The sequence below is a fragment of the Erinaceus europaeus genome, chromosome 10 (genome assembly GCF_950295315.1).
Source record: "Erinaceus europaeus chromosome 10, mEriEur2.1, whole genome shotgun sequence".
In the NCBI taxonomy this organism is placed as follows: domain Eukaryota; kingdom Metazoa; phylum Chordata; class Mammalia; order Eulipotyphla; family Erinaceidae; genus Erinaceus; species Erinaceus europaeus.
Genome location: NC_080171.1, coordinates 53,760,936 through 53,786,419, shown reverse-complemented (window position 1 = coordinate 53,786,419; position 25,484 = coordinate 53,760,936). Strand labels below are relative to the sequence as shown.

Below are 25,484 nucleotides of genomic sequence, written 5' to 3'. Positions count from 1 at the left end.
ACATTACAGTGCACAAGGATCCAGGTTCCAACAGCAATAATAACAACAATAATGACAATAAACAATAAGGGCAACAAAAGGGAATAGATAAATAAATAATTTTTTTTAAACTTAAAAAAAAAAAAACAAGGATCCAGGTTCAAGCCCCCGTCCCCACCTGCTTGGGGAAAGCTTCATGAGTAGTAAAGCAGTGTTGCAGGTGTCTCTCTCCCTTTCTATCTCCCCTTCCCTTCTCAATTTCTCGCTGTCTCTATCCAATAATAAATAAATAAAACAAAAAAAAAAGTCATATCGCACCAAAGTAAAAGACTCTGGGGTGGGTGGGTGGGTAGAAAACAGGGCCATGAAGGATGATAGAGGACATAGTAGGGATTGTATTGTTATATGGGAAACTGGTGAAAAAAATTTTTTAAAAAGAAAATTCTTAGATCACGGAGGTATAGAGTCACAATCGCACCCACGCCCATGTAAAGACAATTCTCTTCTGACATTAACCCACAAGTTACTGTTAATTCGTCCCCCAAAATAATACACCGCGCTTTACAGAGCCCTCTAGCTGGTCTGGGGGCAGGCAGCATTTTTTAATTTGATATTTATTTGTTTATTTATTTATCTGCCAAGGGTATTTATTTCAAGATGTCAGACAGGGCCCCTCGCGTGTTGGGAACCCCTTCACCTAGACAGGGGTCCCTCCCCTGAGCGGGCTGACGGGCTATAGGGGTAAGAGGGTCAGCGTGGGCAGGGGCAGGGGGGTGCGGGGGGGGGGGGGGGGGGAATCAGGGCTGCCTAGAGCTACGGGGGAGCTGGGCCTCGGGGGTTCCGGGTCCCGCACCAATCACAGCGCAGGGCGGGGCGGGGCGGGGCGAGGCGGGCGGAGTATATAACCTGGTCTCTTTGCCCTTTCCTTTAGCTCCTTGAGGGTGGTCAACCTGCCCAGCGGGACTTCCAGAATCATCGCCTTTAGGCTGCTGAGGGTTGGTGAGTGCTCGCCCCCTCTGTGACCTGCAGGTTAACCAGAGTACCCCGTCGGGTCGAGCTGGGGGTTGGGGGTGGTGATGGCTGCTGATCTGTCCCCCTGCTTGGCCGCTGGCAGCGGTTTGGGTGCGCTTCTTGGCCTGCGCTGTCGACTTTGTTGGCTGAGGCTGCTTTTCTGCCAGGATTTGTAGTGCAGTTGTATATAAGTTGCTTGACTTTTTTTTTTTTTTTTTTTTTTTTGCAAGATAACAGTTCCCATTTGTCCCATGAGGGTGTTATTTAAAAAGGAAACGCGGTAGACAGTCATCATAAAGGTTTAATTTCATGGAATACACAGAGACTGCAAGGGTGTGGAGACTGGCTCTTGCTCATGCTGGGTGGTTCATATTTCTTGTAGATCTGAGGCTGGTGGTGGCCAGAAGGGGAGTTGACTGGCTCCGAAGTAGTGGATTATGGGCTGGATGGGGTCTTACCTTCCCGAATCCGCTGCTGCACAATAAAGCAGCATCATTTAGAAGATTAAATCTACATTTAGAATCTCCTGTGCTAGCTCAAGGGGACAGCTCAAAGTTATCATAGCAGACTTCAGGCTTGGAGAGCCCAGATTCAGTCCCTGGCACCACCTTATGCCAGAACTGAGCAGTGCTCTTAGTCGCATCCTTTCTTCCTCACTTAAGCAAATTAATAAATAGATCTTTTCTTTTTAAAGCATTCTGAAATGCTTCTCAGCTTTTTAGAGCGCTTTCTTCCCCTTATGCTCAGTCTCACCCAATTTCAGTTCTTTCACAAGAAAGACAGGAATATAATACCCCCAAAATTGTGCTCTATGTTGGCCTTGACAGTTCAAGATTTTTTAAATAGAGACAGAGAAGTCAGAGACAAAGTGAAAGAGACCACAACACCAAAGCTCCCTTTAGTTTGGTGAGGGGTAGGTAGCTCTTGCCTGGGTTGCAAACATGGAAAAAAGCACACTAAATGAATTGTTTTGCAGGCCCAATTCAAGATGTCTTTTACAAATTTCAAAAAAAAAATGTTTATCTTCATTTATTAGATAAAGACAGTCAGAAATCAAGAGGGAAAGGGGAGATAAAGAGGAAGAGAGACAGACACCCGCAGCCTTGCTTCATCACTTGTGAAGCTTTCCCTCTGTAGTTGGGGACTGGGAGCTTGAACGGGGGTCCTTGTGCACTGTGTGCACTTAACCAGGTGTGCCATCATCTGGTCCCTATACTTAAAACTTCTCTCTTTGTTTTATAACTTATTATTTTAATGTTTTTATTTATTTTGGATAGAGACAGAAGAGAGAGGCAGGGGGGAGAGAGAGATAACCAGCAGCAATGTTTCACAGCTCAGGAAGCTTCCCCCTTGCAGGTGGGAACCAGGGGCTTGAACCCCAGTCCTTGCATAGTATAATATGTGCACTCAACCAGGTGTGCCACTCCTTGGCCCGTAATTAAATTAAATTAATTTATTGATTACCAGAATACTGCACAACTTTAGCTTACTGGTGGTGCAGAGGAATCTGTAATTTCAGAGCTTTGGACACAAAAGTCTTTTGCATAAGCACTATACTATTTCCTCCACACTTCACTTTAAAAAAAAAATTATTTATTCCCTTTTGTTGCCCTTGTTTTATTGTTGTTATTGTTGGATAGGACAGAGAAATGGAGAGGGGAGGAGAAGACAGAGGGGGAGAAAAAGGCAAACACCTGCAGACCTGCTTCACCACCTGTGAAGGGACTCCCCTGCAGGTGGAGAGCCAGGGGCTCAAACAGGTTGCACCACGTGCTCTTAACTGGCAGCGGCTACCACCCGACTCCCTCCCACGCTTCACTTTTATTGTACTTTAAAGTTTCACTCTGTTGCTGTTGCCTCTGGGCCTACATTGCTCTTTATCAGCTAGAAAGAGAGAGACATAGATGGGGAGACAAGGAGAGATAGAAGATACTGCATTATCCAAGCTTACTCCATTTTGGTGGGGATCAAGATCAAACCTGGGTAGTTCCCATGGCATAGCAGATACACTGACAAAACTATCTTTATTTTGTTTTGTTTTATACCAGAGCACTGCTCAGCTCTGGGTTATGATGGTCCTAGGAATTGAACCTGAGAGCTCAGAGCCTCAGTATGGAAGACATTCACATAACCATTAAACTGCCTCCCCAGATCTTAAAAATACTTATTTATTTTATTTGATAGGACAAAGAGAAATTGAGAGGGGAAGAGTGGGATAGAGGGGGACATACAGGTCTGGAAGGTGGTGTAGTGGATAAAGCATTGGACTCTCAAGCATGAAGTCCCAAGTTCAGTTCCTGGCATCACCTGTATCAGAGTAGTGTCTGGTTCTTTCTCTCCTACTATCTTTCTTATAAATAAACCCGATCCTTAAAAAGACACACACACACACACACACACACACACACACACACACACACACACCTGTTTCACCACTTCTGAAGCTTCTCCCCTGCAGGTGGGAACTAGGCACTTCAACCCTGTTCTCATGCATGGTTCAATATGTGCACTTTGACACTACCCAGTTCTCTCTATACTTTAAACATAAATTTAGTTAGCATTTTTTTGTGAAGTTACTCTTAAAAGTTAGTACTGGAGGGCTGGGGAGACAGTATCATGGTTATGTAAAAGACTTTCATGCCTGAGGCTTCACTGCCCCAGGTTCAATCCCCAGTACCATCACACAGCCCGAGCTGAACAGTGCTCTGATTTTTTTTTCTCTGTATCTGTACCACCCTTGCTCTCTCCTTCTCATTAAAAATTAAAAACAAATAAAATAAAAAAATTTAAATTTAGTTCTGAGGCTGATGAAATAGCTCACTTGGATAATGTGCTTCTTTGCCATGTGTGTTGCACTAATTCTCAAAGGAAGCTTCAGTGCTATGGTGTTCTGTCTGTCTGTCTCCCTCTTTCTCCGTGTGTGTGTGTGTGTGTGTGTGTGTGTGTGTGTGTGTGTGTGTGTGTGTATGTTAGATCAGTGTCCTGGTGGAGAAACACACTCATTTCCCTGCAGAATCTCTTGTAAGTTTACATCTGAACTCTGGAACTTCCTGTCAGTTGGTGTTTGGTTAGAGAAGCACTTTGAGGTCTTGAGGGCAGGAAAGAAGTGTGGAAGACTACACTTAACCTTACCTGGAAAAGAAAATCAGCATTTACTTGGATTTCCTAATGAATTGGGGAGAGTTGTACTTTTTGTATCCTGAAATTAGTTTCTTCTTCCACAGATTTCTTCTTTCTCCAGAAAGAAAAATGGCATCTGTTGCAGTAGATCCACAACCGGTATGCATTTTAAATAGGTACTTCTTGATTACCCCCACCCCATGCGTTCTGAAAAATTAACATCCTTCCCACCTTGATTGCAGAGTGTGGTGACTAGGGTAGCCAGCCTGCCCTTGGTGAGCTCCACATATGACCTTGTCTCCTCCGCTTATGTCAGTACAAAGGATCAGCATCCCTACTTGAAGTCTGTGTGTGAGATGGCAGAAAAGGGTGTAAAGACCATCACCTCAGTGGCAGTGACTGGAGCTCTGCCCATCATCCAGAAGCTAGAGCCACAAAGTGAGTTATTATTTTACCCTTTTAACATTTAATCCAAGGGACTTGTCTGGCAGTGAGGCCAGAGCTGACTTGAACATAGTGAATTCCTGCCAATTTCCTCAGCACATAGCAGCCACCTGAGAGAAGTTTCAGCTTTTCCAGAGATACATAGTGGCTTTACCTCAAAACTTTACAATGACTCTCTTTGTAGTACAAGGCCTGCTTCAGAGCAATAGCAGAGGTTCATGACACTTTAAAAGAAACCCTCAAGAGATGCCTTTATGTTGACAAAGGAGATCACATGGAAGCCAGTGGGTGAACAGAAACAACTGACTTCAGTTGTATTCAGTGGCACAGTATATATGAAATGCTTTTACAAATCTTTATTGAGAGATTATCAACATGCCGTGTAATAAACCCACTGAAAAACTACAATGCAGTGGTTTTCAATATATTCACAGAGTTGTGCAGACGTCACCACAAGCAATTTTAGGATATTTTTTAGTATCCTAGAAAGAAACTTTATACCAGTTTCTATTTGAGATAGTAAAAAAGATCTGGAAGTGATAATGGTAATAGTGATTTATTTATTTAGGGACAGGAGGTCAAGAGACATTTAGATTAAATCTGGGCCTTGTTAGAGAGATCTAGAGTGCTATGAACACACTGTTTCCTCATGTGAATACAAAATACACTGTCACTTTCTGAAGAAAATGTAGGGGTTAAACTGGTGTGGAAAAAATGCTAACTTTGAGAATCTGTAAATACTTTGTTCCATGAACAAAAGGGCTCAGGTGAGGCGCTACCTTGGCATTAACTTTATAAGCTAGAGGGAGGAAGAAACTTCTTGCCATTGTTCTGGTTCTACCTACTACGCCCCAACACTGTCTCATTTCCCTGTCATAAGAAACAAGTTACCAGCAACCAGTCAACTTTTCTGTCTGCTAGACAAGCCAGACAAAACATTGTATGGCAAATGAAGGTCAACATACTTGTCTTTCCATATAATAAGGTTAAAGTCATAAGGTATAATAATATGTGCTCATTCTATACATGACCTGTTAAAATTTTTTCTATTTGTGATGTGTTTAGTTGCAGTTGCCAATACGTATGCCTGTAAGGGGCTAGACAGGATTGAGGAGAAACTTCCTATTCTGAATCAACCAACAGATCAGGTGAGCTTGGAACAGGAGCACTGAGGCTTGTACTACCTCATGTGTTGTTATATTTAGTACAACTATTATTTGTAGTACTTAGAGTTGAAGCTTATCTTAGTGGAAGCATTTTAAAAATTTAATTACATTTTTTATTTTTATTTATTTATTTATTTTACCAGAGCGCTACTCAACTCTGATTTTTGGTGGTGCGGGGGATTAAACCTGAGACTTTGGAGCCTCAGGCATGAATAATCATTATGCTATTTAGCCCCACCCTATTGAAAATCTTTTAAAAATATTTATTGATTTGTTTTCCCTTTTGTTGATCTTTTTTTTTTATTGTCGTTGTAGTTGTTGATGTTGTCGTTGTTAGATAGGACAGAGAAAAATGGAGAGAGGAGGGAAGACAAAGGGGGGAGAGAAAAATAGACACCTGCAGACCTGCTTCACCACCTGTGAAGTGACTCACCTATAAGTGGGGAGCCGGGTGCTCCACCAGGGACTCTTAAGTCAGTCCTTGCGCTTTTTGCGCCACGTGCGAGCACCCGCTGTGCTACCGCCCAACTCCCATCATTTTTTTTTGCCTCCAGGGTTATCGCTGGGGCTTGATGCCAGCCCTAATGAACCCACTACTCCTGAAGGCTATTTTTCCCATTTTGTTACCCTCGTTCTGGTTGTTACTGTTAGAGCTGTTGTTGTTGTTATTGTTGGACAGGACAGAGAGAAATCGAGAAAGAAGATGGGAAGACAGAGAGGACAAGAGAAAGACAGACACCTGCAGACCTGCTTCACTGCTTGTGAAACAACTCCCTTGCAAGTGGGGAGCTGGGGGCTTGAACCGGGATCCTTAAGCCGGTCCTTACGTTTTGCGCCATGTGTGCTTAACCCGTTGCGCTACTGCCCAGCCCCATGAAAATCATTTTTAATAAGCATATGTGAAAGAAAAAAAATTACTAGGGTGGTGGCTTAGCAGGTAAAGTATATGCTTTGCAAACCTGAGGCTGATATGATCCATAGTACCTCATTTGACCAGAGCAGTGCTCTGGTCTGTTTGTCTCTTTCTCTCATTAATTCTTTCAGAAATAAAAATGTTAAGTCCTTGATGAATTTCTTAGCAAAACTGACTTACTTTAAACTAGTATTTATTCCGTTGTGTATCTAATATATGTAACCATTTTATGTAGTATTTTTCTCTCTCTCGTAACAAAAATTGATACTAGGGAGTCGTCATTTAGACCAGGTCAAAACTTAATGGAGGTCGGGTGGTAGCACATCAGGTTAAGTGCACATAGCACAAAGCGCAAGGACCAGTGTACGGTTCAAGCCCCCGGCTCCAGTCGCTTAACAGGCGGTGAAGCAGGTCTGCAGGTGTCTGTCTTTCTCTCTGTCTTCCCATCCTTTCTTTCGATTTCTCTCTGTCCCATCCAATGACAATGACAGCAATAACAACAATAATAGTAACAACAACGATAAACAACAAAAGGGGAAAAATAGCCTCCAGAAGCAGTGGATTTGTAGTGCAGGCACTGAGCCCCCCCCCCCCAAAAAAAGAAGGAAACAGATTAAAACAATTTTTTATTAGTGACTTAATACTGTTTGGAAAATTATAACAGTGATAAAATTCCATATCTTTCCAACCACTAGAGTCTGAGATAGTCTAATTTAAAAGATTTTTAAAAAATTTCTAGTATGTTTTGTGGCTTCTAGTATTATGTGATGGTATACGCTAGAAAAATCACTTTAAGAAGTTTATGTGTTGGGAGTCGGGCTGTAGCGCAGCGGGTTAAGCGCAGGTGGCGCAAAGCACAAGGACCGGCATAAGGATCCCGGTTCGAACCCCGGCTCCCCACCTGCAGGGGAGTCGCTTCACAGGCGGTGAAGCAGGTCTGCAGGTGTCTATCTTTCTCTCCTCCTCTCTGTCTTCCCCTCCTCTCTCCATTTCTCTCTGTCCTATCCAACAATGACAACAACAATAATAACTACAACAATAAAACAACAAGGGCAACAAAAGGGAATAAATAAATAAAATAAAATATTTAAAAAAAAACTTAAAAAAAAAAGAAGTTTATGTGTTCTGTCATATACCTTAACAACATGTGGTATTTCTTCCTCCAACTGTAGAGAGAAAAAAAAATTTTTTCTCTTGCCTGTTTCATAGACTTGGGAAACTAGATATGTCAGTTTATCTTAAGAGTGCTTTAGGAGCATAACTGGATTATACCAGAGACTACTTGCCCATTTTTCATGTGCTTCCCTCCCTGCAAAGTGAAAAAATCTAATGTGCTTGCAAAAAATAACTGATCTCAGACCAGTGAACTGCCAACAGCTCACTTGAGTAATGTGCTGCTTTGCCACATGCACAACCCATTCCAATAAGTTATCTTTGGGTATTATACATATATATGTTGGACAGACTGGTGATTTGGAAAACTCTATATGAGGAACAAGTATCTGAGATGGATAGAGAAATTTTATAGCTCTGGGCTTTGTTTTGGGGACTGGGTGTGGATGGTATCATTATCATAGGCATGTGTACACTGTTTTTTTTTTTTTTTTAAACCAGAGCACTGCTCAGCTCTGGCTTATGGTGGTGCAGGGGATTGAACCTGGGATTTTGGAGCCACAGGCATGAGAGTCTGTTTGCATAACCATTATGCTATCTACCCCTGCCCATGTGCACTGTTTTCCGTTATGAGCTTGTCAACATGGAAAACGTCATTCTGATCTAGAATACCTTTTGCACCTGATTAGAGAGAGAGAATAGTGCCTCTACAAATGGACAGTTTTTGTATCTGTTTATCTTATTTACTCCACTAACAATCCTTGTATGGTAGCAGACAAGGCAAATAAACCTTGTAAGGATATAAAAGCTCACTGACTGTTACTACTTTATTATTTTATTTTTTATATTAATTGGTTAATATATTTATTTTTACTAGAGCACTGTTCACACTGCTGAGCTTTTGCTTATCATGCATAGTGCTAGGCGTTGAACTTGGAACCCTAGAAGGATATATATAATTTATTATTGGATAGAAACAGATAAATTGAAAGGGGAGGGAATAGAGAGGGGAACTGAAACAGAATTGGATAGAAACAGAGAAATTAAAAGGGGAGAGAGACAGTAAGACACCTGCAGTTCTGCTTCACCACTTGTGAAGCTTTCCCTCTGCAGGTGGGGACCAAGGACTTGAACCTGGGTCCTTGTGCACTGTAATGCGTGTGCTTAACCAGGTGCACCACCACCTGCCCCAGGATCATTTTTTTTTTTTTTTAACCAGAGCGCTGTTCAGCTCTGGTTTATGGTGGTATAGGGCACTGAACCTGGGACTTTGCAGCTTCAGGCATGAGAATCCCATTGCGTAACCATTAAGCTAGCTCCCTCAGACATGCTCATTGATTTTTTTAAAAAAACTTGCTCAATGCCTAAAGCTATATTGTGAAAAGGCCACATTTCTTCTCTAATTCATCTGTGCTGCCCAAGTTAAGACCTTAAACATATATTTATGGCTCTGTTTCTTACCAGCCAAACGATCTGCATTTTTACTTTTGTAGGTCGTTGCCAATGCCAAAGGTGCTGTGACTGGGGCCAAAGATGCTATGACAACTACTATGACTGGGGCCAAGGATTCTGTGGCCAGCACAATCACTGGGGTGATGGACAGGACCAAAGGAGCAGTGACTGACAGTGTGGAGAAGACCAAGTCTGTGGTGAACGGAAGTATTAACACAGTTTTGGGCAGTAGGATGATGCAGTTGGTGAGCAGTGGAGTAGAAAATGCCCTCACCAGATCTGAGCTATTGGTAGACCAGTACCTTCCTCTCACTGAGGAAGAAATAGGTAACTCAATTTTTGTCTTGAAATAATGTTTTAGACTTTAATTTATTACTATCATCTGGCAGGGGAGATAGTAGAAGGGTTATGCAAGGAGAGTCATGTCTGAGGCTTCAAAGTCCCAGGTTCAATTCCCTGGGGCTGAGCATTGCTCTGGTAATAAATAAATGAATGAATGAATGAATGAATAAATAAATAAATAAAAATCACCATTGGGGTATCATCATCTTGTGCCAACTTTTCTCAGAGAGAGATGGATGGGTAGAGAAAAAGACACCAGAGCACCAAAGCTTCCCCACTGTAGTGGGGTCTGGGCTAGAACTTGGGCCACATGTATGGCAAAAGCAGGCACCCTCTCAGGCAAGCTGTCTTGCTGGCTTTGCATTATGTGTTAATACAATCTTTTTTAAAAAATTTTTTTAATATTTATTTTCTCTTTTGTTGTCCTTTTTTATATTGTTGTTGTAGTTATTGTTGCTATTGATGTTGTCGTTATTAGATAGGACAGAGAAACCGGGATCCTTAGGCCGGTCCTTGAGCTTCACATAACATGCACTTAACCCGCTGAACTACCGCCTGACTCCCAATAGTCTTTTTTTTTTTTTTTTAATATTTTATTTATTTATTCATGAGAAAGATAGGGAGAGAGAGAAAGAACCAGACATCACTCTGGTACATGTGCTGCCGGGGATTGAACTCAGGACCTCATGCTTGAGAGTCCAATGCTTTATCCACTGCACCACCTCCAGGACCACACAATACAGTTTTTTTAAACAACCTCACTTAACTAAACTTTGCATATGAAAAATTCACCAAAAATATTTGTTCTAAATTTATAAAATTATGCTAGCATCACCTTAGTCTTAGTTGTAGACTTTTTTAAAAATCACCTCAGTGATCCTTCATGCTTATTTGTCATCCATATCCATTTCATCCATTAATCTTTATTTATAGATCTTCCTTCTTAAAGCAATAATAAGTTTCATAATGAATTGTAGCCAGTAACCTTTTTTCAAACTTTACAAGCAATTAACTTACAGAAATATTTTCTATAGGACAGGAAAGTAACTCACCCAGTAGGGCATTTGCCTTGCCATGTGTGTGGCCTGGGTTTGAGTCCTGCTGCCATATAGGATTGCCATGGCACCAAGGAATGATCCAACACTGTGCTGCTTCTCTCTGTCTCTCTGATTTTTTTTTTTTAATTAAAATGAGAAAGATCATACCTAGAGTGACAAAATAGCCCAATGTATGAGGCCCACGCACCAGGAAAACTTTATTTTCTATAGATCTATTATCTTGAGTATGGAATGTTTTATTTTTTTATTTTTTAAAAAATATTTATTTATTCATGGAGAATGATAGAAAGAAAGAAAAAGAATCAGACATCACTCTGGTATATGTGCTGCCGGGGATTAAACTCCGGATCTCATGCTTGAGAGTCTAATGCTTTCTCCACTGTGCCACCTCCCAGATCAATATACATATATACACACACACACACACACACACACACACACACACACACACACATATATATATATATATATGTGTATACTTAAAAAAATTATTTATTGGGGGATTGTTTTACAGTCAACAGTAGATACAATAGTTTGTATATGCATAACATTTTTCAGTTTTCTACACAACACAGCAATACAACCCCCATATGGAGTGTTTTATAAAATAAAATCGTAAAGCATTTGATGCTTACTGTATAGCATAAGAAGATCCTTCTTATTAACCTGGGAGGTTGTACAGTGGTTAGAGCACTAAACTTGGATATATGGAATCCTGAATTTGATTCCTCATATCACATGTGCCAGAGTGATGTTCTGGATCTCTCTTTCTCTATCTCTCTCCTTAACATTAATAAGCAAATCTTTCTCTCTCTTTTGAAATTCACTCAGAAAGAAGAAAATATGTAGTTGAAAATATAAGACACAATGAAATGTTCTGAATGTTTTTGTTTGTTTGTTTGTTTATTTGTTTTCTTTGTGTTCACCAGAGCACTGCTCAGCTCTGGTTTATGGTGGTGTGGGGGATTGATCCTGGGACTTTGGAGTCTTAGGCTTGAAAGTCTTTTTGCTTGAAAGTCTTTTTGTTGTCTCCCTCACCCCCAGAGTGGTCAAACCTAGTAACAGACATGAGTTTTCATGAAATTGAATGTGTAATTGCTAATTAATTGAATAAAATTGATAAAGTCAGTATCTAGGTTAGAGTCCAGACCTTTTCACTTACATTTTTTTTGTTTTTGGTTCCTTCCTAACTTTAGAAAAGGAGGCAAAAAAAGTTGAAGGATTTGATACAGTTCAGAAACCCAACTATTATATTAGATTGGGATCTCTGTCTACCAAGCTCCGCTCCCGTGCTTACCAGCAGGCCCTCAGCAGAGTTAGAGAAGCTAAGCAGAAAAGTCAAGAGACCATTTCTCAGCTCCATTCCACTGTCAACATGGTGAGTAAAGCTTAATGTAAAGATGTCTCAAGTGGGTTCATCATTTATCTTGAGATGACAGTAAATATAATGGAATCCAAGGACTTTTACCTTACCTTATAAACAATCCAATAGAAAAATGGACAAAGAATGGGGGCTAGGCAGTGGTGCAACAGGTTAAGTGCAGCACATAGTATGAAGCTCAAGGATCCCGGCTTGAGCCACGGGTTCCCTACCGGCAGGGGGTCGCTTCACAAGTAGTGAAGCAGGACTGCAGGTGTCTATCTTTCTCTCTTCCTTTCTGTCTTCCCTCCTCCTCCTTCAGTTTCTCTCTGTGCTATCAAAAAAAAAAAAAAAAAAAAAAAGGCCAGGAGAATGTAAACAACAACAACAAAAATAACATAGCTAAAATATATATGGAACAATGTTGATCTTACTCAGAGGGTCAGATTATAGGTACCTCTCTTGGGCTATTAAACTGGCATTTTGACCTGATTGGTAATAATGTAGAAGACAGGTACTTGTACTTCTGGAGGATTCAAGGAACCTTTTAGGAAAATTACAAGCACATATATGCCTCTAGTAACTTTACTTTTAGAATTTATTTTTACTGTACCAAAGCAAAAGACTGGGGAAGGAAGAGACGGAGGGGGCAGAAAAGGCCTTGGGGTCGTGATGCATGACGGTAGAAAAGGACCTGAGTTAGTATTCTGCAGACAGCTGTCATGAGGAGATGAGAAATTGTACCCATGTGCCAACAGTCATATTGTAAATCCCTAACTCTTGAGTATAATGATTAAAGAAAATCTATTTTATAGATACATTAGTTTAGAATTGTAAGAGAGTATAGTGTGTGCTAGCTATCCTGGAACCAATTAAATTAATACACAACAGACTATTGTGTAGCCATTAGAGATTGCCAAGTTGCAGAATAGTGCATATTGTACTGCCAAAAGAAATAGGTGCTTGCTTGGAACAAGAAGTACATGATTGGCACAGGGAAGAGGAAGTTTGAATTTCTTCTTCCTGTGTAATTTTTTTTAACTTTTTCTTTTTTTTTTTTTTACTAGTGATTAACAAGATTATAAGATGATAGGGGTACAGTTCCCACCACCAGAGTTCCATATCCTATCCCCTCCACTGAAAGCTTCCATATTCTTTTTTTTAACACCAGAACACTGCTCAGCTCAGTTCTAGTTTATGGTGGTGTAGGGAACATTGGAGCCTCAGGTATGAGAATCTCTTTGCATAACCATTATGCTATCTACGCCTGCCCCAAAGATTCCCTGTTCTTTTTTGTTTGTTTGTTTGTTTGCCTCCAGGGTTATTGCTGGGGCTCGGTGGCGAATCCACAGCTCCTGGAGGCCACCTTTTGCCTTTTGTTTCCCTTGTTGTCTATGGTTGTTGTTAATATTATTGTTGTCGTTGTTATTAGATAGGACAGAGAGAAATGGAGAGAGGAGGGGAAGACAGAGAGGGGAAGAGAAAGACAGACACCTGCAGACCTGCTTCACTGCCTTTGAAGCATCTCCCCTGCAGGTGGGAAGCCAGGGGCTTGAACTGGGGTCCTTACACCTGTCCTTGCACTTTGCACCACGTGTGCTTGACTTGCTGCGCTACTGTCCGGCCCCCAGATTCCCTGTTCTTTATCCCTCTGGAAGTATGAACCTGTTGGTATGCATGAGACACCTTCTGTTTCATTTGGTTTAAATCCCCCCTGCTTAACACTATTCTATTTACATAACCACTGTTAACAAGCACCATCCTCCCTCCAGGGCATTGGTGGTTCAGTGATAGGATTCTCACCTGCTCCGCCCCCTCCTTGTCACACTCTGATTTTCACCAGTCACTTTTCTCTCCACCCTCTCTGTGTCACATCCTGTTTCCACCCTACTTGGCAAGTATATATAAAGACAGCATTGTGAGTTTTACAGTACTTGAGTTTAGCTTAGCTCCTCTTAGATTGTGCTGCGTCCTGCATGAATAAAGAGATACTGCCTACAGCTCAACCATGAGTCCCTGGTCGTCTGTTACCCGCCCGTGAAGCCAGTCCGGCAAAAACGACATAACCCGTCCAAAACAACATGAACCAAAATTCTTTTTTTTTTTTTTAACTTCTTTTTATTATCTTTATTTATTGGATAGAGACAGCCAGAAATCAAGAGCGAAAGGGGCGAGAGGGAGAGAGACAGAGAGTCACATGCAGCCCTGTTTCATTACTTGTAAAGCTTTCCCCCTGCAGGTGGGGATGGGGGGCTTGAACTCGGGTCCTTGTGCATTGTAATACGTGCGCTTAACCAGGTGCACCACCACCCGGCCCCCTGGACCAAAATTCTTTATGAGGTGCAGAAGATGCAAGGTCTAGCTTCTGTAATTGCTTCTCTGCTGGACATGTGTGTTGGTGGGTCAGTCCATACCCCCAGTCTGTTTCTATCTTTCCCTAGTGGGTTAGGTCTCTAGAGAGGTAAAGTTCCAAGACACATTGGTGAGGTTGTCTGCCCAGGGAAGTCAGGATGACATCATAGCAGTCTCCTTTGTAATTTAACTTAAACTTTACACATACACATGTTGAACCTCAGTTGCATTATCTGTGCTAAACAGTGAGTAAGTTTGGACATAGTGGTTTATTTGTCAGAGACAGCAATAAGCTGCCTCCGACACATATTGATAATAAATAACAATAGCAATGATAGCTGTCCTTAAATTCCTATAGAAAGCCTTGATTTGCATTCCAGACATGAGAAATGTTAACACAAATAAATGCCTGACTATTTTGTTTCTTTGCCTTATTCCAATGTATTCCAGATTGAATTTGCCAGGAAGAATGTGCATAATGCCAACCAGAAAATCCAGGGTGCCCAGGATAAGCTCTATCTCTCCTGGCTAGAGTGGAAGAGAAGCATAGTCTATGATGATACAGATGAATCCCACTGTGCTGAGGTAAAACCACTGAACAGTCATCTATTGCAGTTTCTTTCTTTTAAAATAACTTTTTAAAAATAATTATTTTATTTATTTTCCCTTTTGTTGCCCTTGTTGTTTTATTTTTGTAGTTATTGTTGTTGTTATTGATGTTGTCGTTGTTGGATAGGACAGAGAGAAATGGAGAGGGGAGGGGAAAACAGAGAAGTGGAGAGAAAGATAGACACCTGCAGACCTGCTTCACCGCCTGTGAAGAGACTCCCCTGCAGGTGGGGAGCCGGGGGCTTGAACCAGGATTCTTAGGCCGGTCCTTGCACTTTGCGCCACGTGCACTTAACCTGCTGCGCTACTGTCCGACCCCCTCTACTACAGTTTGTAAAGAAGTCTGATAAAACTTTTTCCTTCCATTTTCAATTTTCCATAATTTCTCTAAAAATACTTTTCTCTACCAAGACTTTGAACAATACTGTGCTGTGTACATAGGTTGCTTGTTATGTGACAGAAAATCAAAAACTGCAGTGGTACTATTTACATATTTTTGCCTACTAGGGCTTGGTGCCAGCATTAGGAATACAGTGCTGCTAGAGGCCATTTTTTTTCTTTTTTTTGTTGGATAGTACAGAGAGAAATTGAGAGGGAAGGGGAAGATAGAGAGAAACCTGCAGACCTGCTTCACCACTTGTGAAATGAAATGACCCCCCCACTGTAGGTGGAGAGGCTCGAACTGGGATCCTTGTGCTTTGTACTATGTGTACTTAACTCAGTGCACCACCAACTGGCCTCCCCTGGTTTTATCTTAACAGCCTATAGATGTGTATGTTGTAATTAGTAGGATGTAACTAAATGAGAATCCCAGGCTTCATCTTATAATGGGCTTGGACTAATGGTATATATTAGTTTTTAATGTTTTGTTTTTCTTTCTTCCTTCTTCTTTTTTTTTTTTTTGACAGCATACAGATGTTGTGGTAAAATGTTACTTAACTCAGCTTTAGAGTGAGGATGAGTGAGTCAGATGGTTTGCTGGAAGTGGCCTTATGAGTCAGTAAAGTAGGTGAAAGGGCAGTCATGTCCAGAAAGAGTTAGCATATGGTAGTCCCAGAAAGTGGTTCTTTCAATTCCAGTAGATTGTATGCATTTCCCTTTATAATTATTCATTATTAGAATGAACTTCAAAACTCAGGAACTAGTTCATATTCCCATTTGTTTTTTATCCAGTGGTTAACTGAGCAATAATAATTAACTCTGGGCCTGGGAAGATAGCATAATGCTTATGCAAAAAAAAAAAAAATACTGTCTGAAGCATGAAAGGCCCCAGGTTCAGTTCCCCATACCACCCATAAACCACAGCTGAACAGTGCTCTGGTAAAAATAAAAAGAAACAAGTAAATAATACTTAAACTCTCAGCTATTTTTCATTTCTGAAATATGAATACTACTGTGCTCATGGTTGTTATAAGGATTTAAAAATTCAAAGAATTCACTTATCTGTTAAACATACGTAATTGGCTTAGCATAGTTGAATTATTTCTTATGTGATACTTGTAGAGCCACTGCTAATTATTAACTTTGTTTTATTTTTAGCACATAGAGTCATCTACTCTTGCCATTGCCCGTAACCTGACTCAACAGCTCCAGACCACGTGTCATACCCTCATGTCCAACATTCAGGGGTTACCACAGAACATTCAAGATCAAGCCAACCACTTGGGGGTGATGGCCGGAGACATCTACTCAGTGTTTCGCAATGCTGCCTCCTTTAAGGAAGTGTCTGACAGTCTCCTCACTTCTAGTAAGGGACAACTGCAGAAAATGAAGGAGTCTTTAGATGATGTGATGGATTATCTTGTTAACAACACACCCCTCAACTGGCTGGTAGGTCCCTTTTATCCTCAGCTCACTGAGTCTCAGAATACACAGAAACAAGATGCAAAGGACAAAACTACTCAGGAGTTGCAGCAACCTGAGCATGAAACACATTAAACTTAACCCTGTGATAATACATAGCCCACCTAGCAGATGACACCTCCTCCTGTGTTGAGATTAATCTGCTAGACAGTTCCAACTTGGGGAAAACACCTAGTTAGAAAAATATCTTCTATTATAGTACTGCCCAGCTAGGTTTAGAGCTTTAGTTTCTGGTAAAAGTCTATTGCTTACCTGATTGGGAAGAAAAGTATAATAGACTTCTCAGAGTCTAGCCAGGGCTCACAGAACTGTTCCTGTGTTTTTTGTTTGCAGTTGTAACTGTTACTGTTTTTTTTTTTTTTTTTTGTATTGGGTAAAAACACTTTCATGTGCGTTGTGGTACCAGCTGGTGTCTTGCTTCCAGTTTAATTTGAGCTGTGATTCATTACTGATTTGTCTTACAGTGCTTACTTGTACAACTTTAGTTTAGTTTTTTTTTTTTCATAAAGGAATACTCTTTATTGAATTCAATAAAATTCACTGCAGAATAGATCAGTTTTATATTGTGTGTTCTATGTGCTTTGTCTGTTGCTTTCATAGAGCTGTCCAGCCTTCATGGCTGTGTTAATATATCAGTAAATGAATTAATATACATAACTGCTCCCAGTTGACCTGCTTGACAGAGTGATAGCATTGGAAAACTAATATTAAAATGCAATTATTGAATACAGGTTTTTAAACCAATTAAAAGCTAAAGTGCCTTTAGCAACTTAACTAGGTGGCAGTTCTCTTCATTTGTCCATTTACTGGGATCCTGAGAGTGGGTTTCTAAGCCAATAAAAAAATCTATTTACAACTGATTACCAGGCTGAAAATAAATGAAAGCTGAAAGAAAGTAAATCATTATTTTGCCTCTGTCCCATGGAAGGCAGCCATTTCTTACAAAGAGGCCATTTAAAGTAGTACTTCTATAGTAAGATTGTTCAGTGGCCAGCCTCAGCTGTATTTAACTTAATTGTATTCTCACTTTGATAACCAACCTCACTTACCAGTGAAATACTTTTAGAAGACCACGTGAGACTGGTTAGAAGTAAAAATACTTTGCTTCACCTCTGGCAAAGGGGTCTCTTAACCTCCTGCCTAGGGTTATTCTGACATCTTCTTCCCTCAATATCAATCAGTTATTTAGAAAATATAAATTTTATAGGATGAGGGAGATAGCATAATGGTTATGCAAAAAGACTCTCATGCCTGCAACTCCAAGGCCCCTGATTCAATTCTGTACCACCATAAGCCAGAACCGAGCGATGTTCTGGTTAAAACAAACAAAATAACTTACAACAAAAAAACTTGGACAATACTAAAAAGAAAAAAGCAAATGTTAGAACTTGTGAGATAGAGTTACGTACTTGTCCCTGTCCATGATGAACGGCTAGCAACTGTATCCTATCAGGATGAAAATGCTAGGTCAAAACTATCCTATCTTTCTACCCTGGTTGACTCTTTACTCTCCATGAAAACAAAGAAGTAACACATAATTTTATATGCACATTTGATGTGAATAAACTTTAAATCTATCAAAGGTTACTAAATCATAGAACTAATTATTTTTTTGCCTTGAGGAATCTACATAGTTGAGTTGAACAAAAGGATAGGGAAGAGTCTCAGTGAGATAGGTACCTGAAACAAAGGAGTTTCTAGTTTTGAGGAAGGATAAACAGATGTACAGGATGGTACTTAGCTACTCAGTTTCTTTGTCTTTTCTTTTCTTTCTTTTTTTTTTTTTTTTTACCAGAGCACTGCTCACCTCTGGCTTATGGCAGTGTGGGAGATTGAACCTGGGATTTGAGAGCCTCAGGCATGAAAGTCTCTTTGCATAACCATTATGCTATACCCTCACCCTCTTTCTTTTTATTTTATTTTATTTTATTTTATTTTATTTTATTTTATTTTATTTTATTTTATTTTTGAGAGAGATGCAGAGAGAGAAAGACAGAGAAACACCAGAGCACAGCTCAGCTCTGGCTAATGGTGGTGGTGGGGGGGGGGAATTGAGCCTCAGGCTTGACAGTCTCTTTTCATAACCATTATGCTATCTATCCCAACCCACTGGCATTTTTTGGAGCCACTTTGCACTTAAAAAAATATTTCTTAGTCCAAATTGGACCTGATATGGCTCCCTTTTCCCTCAAAACAATGAGTTTTTTTAATTTATAATTTTTTATTTATAAAAAAGGAAACGCTGACTAAACCATAGGATAAGAGGGATACAGCTCAACACAATTCCCACCACCAGAACTCCATATCCTATCCACTCCCTTGATAGTTTTCCTATTCTTTAACCCTCTGGGAGTATGGACCCAAGGTCATTGTGGGATGCAGAAAGTGGAAGGTCTGGCTTCTGTAATTGCTTCCCCGATGAACATGGGTGTTGACAGGCCCATACTCCCATTCTCTCTCTCTCTCTCTCTTTCCCTAGTGGGGAAGGGCTCTGGGGAAGCAGAGCTCCAGGACACATTGGTGGGGTTGTCTGTCCAAGGAAGTCTGGTTGGCATCATGCTAGAATCTGGAACCTGGTGGATGAAAAGAGAGTTAACATACAAAGCCAAACAAATTGTTGACCAATCATGGACCTAAAGGCTGGAATAATGTAGATGAAGAGTTGGGGCGGGGGGGGGGGGGGGGTGTCTCCGTTTTGTAGATAGCTAGTAGGTATATTTTAGTTATATTCCAAAGGGCCTGTGGCTATACTAGTATTTTTTTCCTGAGCCTGAAATCTGAATTGCAGGTAGATCCTAATGTTTATATAGTTGAAAAAAATCATATACTACATATAGTTAACTATGTGCTTCTTTTTAATCCTAAATGTAAAGTTTATTGCTTCCCATTATAATAGTTATAAAGCCAGTTGAATTGCTTGTGAGGAGGCAGTCCTCAAAGGTAGTCTTGGTGAGCAAGACAGACTATTGAGCAGACTACTCTTACAGAAAAACACCACTAGTTCTTGTGTTTTGCCATGAGCTCTTCACAGCAGTTGTGTTGTCTGTCTCTGTCTCAAGCTTGTGCATACTTGCATTTCAGTTGTCATCCATGTCACAAAATTTGTGGTGTCTGCAGCATATTGTTATGTAAATAGATACCCCACTTCCAGGAGAACAAGTCCTTTGAGACAAAACAAAACAATGACTAGCACAGTATCTAATCATGTCAGGTTCTTAAATACTTGACTACATAAAACCTTGTGTGATGTGCCTGAGTGTCCAAGAATTTATTATTTTTCATTTGGATCAGAGCACTGTGTAGCTCTGAGTACTGGTTGTATTGGGGATGGGACCTCGGACCTCTTGAATACAAATCCTCTGCATTACCAGGACACCGCTGCCTCCTTGGTTCTTGGGCTTTTTTTTTCCCTTTTCCCTGATGATGATGATATAATGACTTTCTTGTTCTGGGCAAAATCAAACAAAAACAAAACAAAGGAACAATAGTACTTAGCATTAATCTCTTAGCATTAGTTTCCTAATTTGCAAAGTAGAATTGGTGGTACCTTGGTAAATGAGAAGTCTTTGAGAAGGTGTCTCTGCACTAGAGATGTAATGACAACACCTCCATGATATTAATATGTAGCATCCTTAGTTTGTCAGTTCATGAAGTCATGGTTACGGAAACAGTCTGCTTTAATAAAATGCTAATTGATACTGTAAAAAAAGTGAAATGAAAATGGGAAAATTTAAATTTGGTTTGCCATGAATTTGGAGTATTTTTAGTTCATATAAGTAGATGATAAGAGACAGGAACAATACAGATATTTGTGCATATGAAATTGGGTCAGGCTGGAATAGAAAGCATAAAGGTTATGCAAAGAGACTCTCATGCTTGAGGCTCCAAATTCCCAGGTTCAATCCTCAACACCACCATAAACCAAAGCAGAGCAGTGAGCAGTACTCAAAAAAAAAAAAAAAAAAAAAATATATATATATATATATATATATATATATATATATTTGGAAGAGCAGTTGTTGGGGGTAGAAGAAGGGAGGGCCTCTTGCCAACCTGACCTTCCATGAACTCTGTGGACTTGAGGTTTGACCAGTTGGTCCTTGGTCTTGACTCAGCAACTGAAGTAACCCTGTTCTCACTTAAGGTATTTAGGGTGGGGGTAGATAGCATAATGGTTATACAAAGAGAATCTCATGCCTGAGGCTCTAAAAAAGGTCCCAAGTCCAATCCCCCGCACCACCATAAACTAGAATTGAGCAGTGTGCTCTGGTAAAAAAAAAACAAAAAACTTAAGGTATTTATTGATTATATCTTTTTTTGTTGTTGTTGTAGTTATTATTGTCATTGTTGTTGGATAGGACAGACAGAAATGGAGAGGGGAGGGGGAAGACAGAGAGAGGGAGAGAAAGATAGACACCTACAGACCTGTTTCACCGCTTGTGAAGCGACACCCCTGCAGGTGGGGAGCCAGGGCTTGAACCAGGATCCTTATGCGGGTCCTTGTGCTTAGTGCCACCTGCGCTTAACCCGGTGCGCTACAGCCCGATTCCCTGATTATATCTTGAATGGTAACACCATCATGCCATCAAAATTTACCTTCCCAGAAGGTATCCTGTAATGTAAGATATCCTATATTTCTGCTACTGTCATTTGATGAAGAAAAGATAATTGCTTAGTTCTGCTGTGAATTTTCTTAAATTCCCAGACTAATCTGTAGCTGTCTACTGCTGCAATATGCATTGATTGGAAAGGTGATAGCATCAAGACTATTCAGAGAGAAAGAGACTTGAGAATAAGCAATTTATTGATTGATTTATTACCTGAGCACTGTTAAACTCTGATTTATGGTGGTGTTGGGGAATGAACCTGGGATTTTGTAGCCTCAGGCTTGAGAGTCTCTTTGCATAACCATTATGCTATCTAATCCCCCACCACCATAAGAAGTTAATGTTTAAGTTTCAGATATGTTTAGGTCAAAGAGGATTGTTTGTTTTATTTGACTCTTTGTTTTGTTTAGATTTTGCCTTTGTATTTCTTCTGTTTTCCTGTTTTAAGGTTTTTTTTTATTTTTTTATTTAAGAAAGGATTAATTAACAAAACCATAGGGTAGGAGGGGTACAACTCCACACAATTCCCACCACCCAATCTCCATATCCCACCCCTCCCCCATAGCTTTCCCCTGTTTTAAGTTTTGTGATGTTGTTGAGTGACACTTCCCCATGGTTTAGAAGCTACTGATCCCTAGACAAAGTAATGTCAACTGGACTTTCACTAGGATAGACCTAACGACTATTTCTAGGGCTGCAGAGGTGTGATGCCTTCTTACAGACAAGCCAATGAGGGTTGAACCAGGAGGCAGGGTGGTACTGGTTTCATGAGAGTAGTGATATTTGTGAGTGCCACATAGAAGATCTTGCACTTATTTCATAATACCAACTAGGCAAATACTTTTAAGAAAAGTCTAGTTGGTGCATTTACTGAGTAGAGCCTGGATATGTAGGATATATATATGTATATATATCATACATCTATATATATATGACCTGGGTGGTGGTGCACCTGGGTAAGCACAGGTGTTAGTTACCATGTGCAAGGACCTGGGTTCAAACCCTCAGTCCCCACCTGCAGGGGGAAAGCTTTGCAAATGATGAAGCTGTGCTGCCAGTGTCTCTGTCTCGCTCCCTCTCTATTTCTACCTTCCTCTCAATTGCTGGTTGTCTGTCCAATAAATAAATACAGATATATATTTTTTAAATATAGATATTTATTAGTTAATTGAAAACATAAGATAAAGGGGGTATAACTCTATACCACTCCCACAAGTTTTTCTGCATAACCTTTATGCTATCTTTCCCATCTTTTTTCTTAATTTTTTTTTTTTGTAACCAGAGCACTGCTCAGCTCTGTCTTATGGTGGTGTGGAGGACTGAACCTGGGACTCTGGAGCCTCAGGCATGAGAGTTTGTTTGCATAACCATTATGCTATCTACTCCTGCCCCTTTTTCTATGCAAAAATGCATCATGACTTTTTTGACAACCTGTTGAAGGTGAATTAATTATTCCTTTGACTCTCTAAATCACATCAGGAAATAAAGGTTTTTTTTTGTTGTTGTTGTTGTGGTGGTGGTGATAACTCTTCTAAAACTCTCCTTTTTCAAGAAATGAATGTATTTATTGATGGGAGAGGGAGACGGAAAGGGAGTGATGGAAAGAGAGTTCCCCTTGGTGCTGTGGTCCTCCCATGTAACATCAGTGTTTGAACCCAGGGCTTTGTGCTTATTAAGGCATACACTCTATTAAATGATCTTTCTCCCAGCCTAGAAATTTTCATAATTTACTATGCTATACTAATGTCCTGTTTCTAATCTGTTATTGACTAAGAGAAATTAATTACCTTATCAAAAGTGTATGCAAAGTTAAGTTAATAGAACCTTTTAACCTCTGAATTTTTTTTTTCATATGCAGAGAAGAATTAGGGCTTTCAGATGTCTGTTTCAACTAGTAAAATATTTTATGCTTCACATTTGTAAAAGGATATTATTGGAGGTTGTGCAAAGTGAAGTAGCATTGCTTTTAAGAGAATAGTAGATTAATAAAGGCATAGTTTGCAGTGATTTATATGTTGTATATTCAAACAAGCTTTCATTTACTAAGTTCCACCACTCAGTAGTTATTTAAAAAAAAAAGTTCCCTAGTGCTTTTTATAAGTGAAATGAGGGACTATGAATACATTGCTAGAACAAAAAGTAAGGTTCATCCACATGCAATAATTAATGTCTTAATGAGTTCACCTGAACTCAGCAGCTCATATCATAAATAATTATTTTAATACCCAAGATTCTTCTTTTACAGGTATTCGATTTCACAGCCATAGACTTGACATCTGAGACTGAGGAAATTCCAGATATTATAGCTTTGGAAGAGGAGCACAGATCGGATCACTCACATTCTAATGACCCTGAGTCCTCTTAACAAACAAGAAAATCCTCAGGCTGAATACACAATTTGTATTACCGTTTGCTTATATACTTATTTCTGAGACTTTGGGAGTCTTGATCTATCTTTTGGTTACTTGGTGACAATTTAATGAAACTCTAATCCAAAATTTTATAAGAAATCCTAGTTTCACATCATCTATCATTTGATATAATTCTTAAGAGATTTCAATTTTTGAAATGCCTACAATAAAAAATAAGGTAACACTGAATTGGAGTGTTTTTTTTAAAAAAAAAAACTGGAATAATGAGTATGCATTAATTAATTTTTTGTTTCCCAGAATTTATGCCTTCTTCTTTGGTAATGTCACCCACTATCTGGGGCCAGCTGGTGGCATATCTGGCTGAGTGCACATGTTGCAGTGCGAAAGGACCAGAGTTCAAGCCCCCAGTCCCTCCCTGCAGGGAAAGCTTTGTGAGTGGCGAAAGAATGCTGCAGTTGTCTCTGTTTCTTTTCCTCTTTATCTCCTTCTACCCTCTTGATTTCTGACTGACTCTATACAGTGAATATATATATATCACCCATTATCCTTCTGGAGAAAGGGTGTCTGGATATACTGGTCAAATTTTTTTTTTTTTTTGCTTTGTCCACATCTAGAGGAGGACATAGAACTAAAAGATAAACTGGAGAGAAGTATGTCATTAGTTAAAGGCTTGAACTCTGGGTTCTAATCTTGGCTCTGTTGTTTATTAGCTGTGTGACCTGAAGCAAGTTACATAAGTTCTTGCTACCTCAAATTTTTGTCTGTAAAATGGGGATAATATTAGGCTTGTTATAAACATATATATCGTCCCTTCACAGGCGGTAAAGCAGGTCTGCAGGTGTCTATCTTTCTCTCCCCCTCTGTCTTCCCCTCCTCTCTCCATTTCTCTCTGTCCTATCTAACGATGACGACATCAATAACAACAACAGTAATAACTACAACAACAGTAAATCAACAAGGGCAGCAAAAAGGTAAAAAAAATTAAACATAGATATCAACAGTTGGTCCAGGAGATGGTGCAGTGGATAAAACACTTAACACTCAAGCATGAGGTTCTGAGTTTAATCTTCAGCAACACATGTACCAGAGTGATGTCTGGTTGTTTCTCTCTCTCCTCCTGTCTTTCTAATAAAATATTTTTTAAAAATTATTAAAAAAAATAAACATATCAACAGTTGTCATAAACTAGCGCAGTACCAACCAGAGTAGTGAGCTATTAAGTAAAATATAAAAACAATAGTCAGTAGCTACAAAAATCTCTAGTGCTCAGGCTGTAATTTTAAAATATATTGTCCCAGGGGTTGGGCTGTAGTGCAGTGGGTTAAGCGCACATGGTGTGAAACTCATCTCCCTACCTGCAGTGGGTCGCTTCACAAGCGGTGAATCTGTTCTGCAGGTGTCTTTCTCTCCCCATCTCTGTCTTCCCCTCCTTTCTCCAATTCTCTCTGTCCTATTGAGCAACGACAACATCAAAAACAACAATAATAACCACAGCAATGATAAAAACAAGGGTAACAAAAAAGAAAAATATTTTAAAAAATAAAAAAATATTGCCCCACTAAAAGAAACCATAATTTCTTTGAAAAATGGTTGAATTCTAGGTCTGAGATAGGTAGTGTACAAAATCAATCTTTAATTTTTTTGATATTCCAGTATTTATTTCCCCTTTTGTTGCCCTTGTCTTTTTTTTTTCTTTATTGGGGAATTAATGTTTTACATTCAA

At 39.8% G+C, this 25,484-nt stretch overlaps 1 protein-coding gene across 3 annotated transcripts; it reads left to right on the top strand.

The window, feature by feature from the left end:
* Positions 1-869: 869 nt before the first annotated feature.
* On the top strand, positions 870-23,989 carry PLIN2 (perilipin 2). 3 transcript variants are annotated; one of them, XM_016193654.2, is made up of 9 exons: positions 875-978; positions 4,215-4,269; positions 4,353-4,548; positions 5,620-5,702; positions 9,240-9,525; positions 11,795-11,976; positions 14,761-14,895; positions 16,459-16,749; positions 23,635-23,989. In XM_016193654.2, the coding sequence occupies exons 2-9, from the start codon at positions 4,240-4,242 to the stop codon at positions 23,752-23,754; spliced, it is 1,323 nt and encodes a 440-aa protein (XP_016049140.1). In that variant the 5' UTR covers positions 875-978; positions 4,215-4,239; the 3' UTR covers positions 23,755-23,989. The 3 variants fall into 3 exon arrangements, with proteins under 3 accessions (XP_007535798.1, XP_016049140.1, XP_060055596.1); XM_060199613.1 differs by having other exon boundaries at positions 921-978; positions 4,427-4,548; XM_007535736.3 differs by lacking the exon at positions 23,635-23,989 and having other exon boundaries at positions 870-978; positions 16,459-17,334.
* The last annotated feature ends 1,495 nt before the right edge of the window (positions 23,990-25,484 follow it).

Coding starts and splice junctions, on each gene's coding strand:
- PLIN2 (XM_016193654.2), top strand. CDS start 4,240: ATGGCATCTGTTGCAGTAGATCCACAACCG. Junction 9,526..11,794: donor TCTCACTGAGGAAGAAATAG/GTAACTCAATTT, acceptor TCCTAACTTTAG/AAAAGGAGGCAAAAAAAGTT. Junction 16,750..23,634: donor ACACACCCCTCAACTGGCTG/GTAGGTCCCTTT, acceptor CTTCTTTTACAG/GTATTCGATTTCACAGCCAT.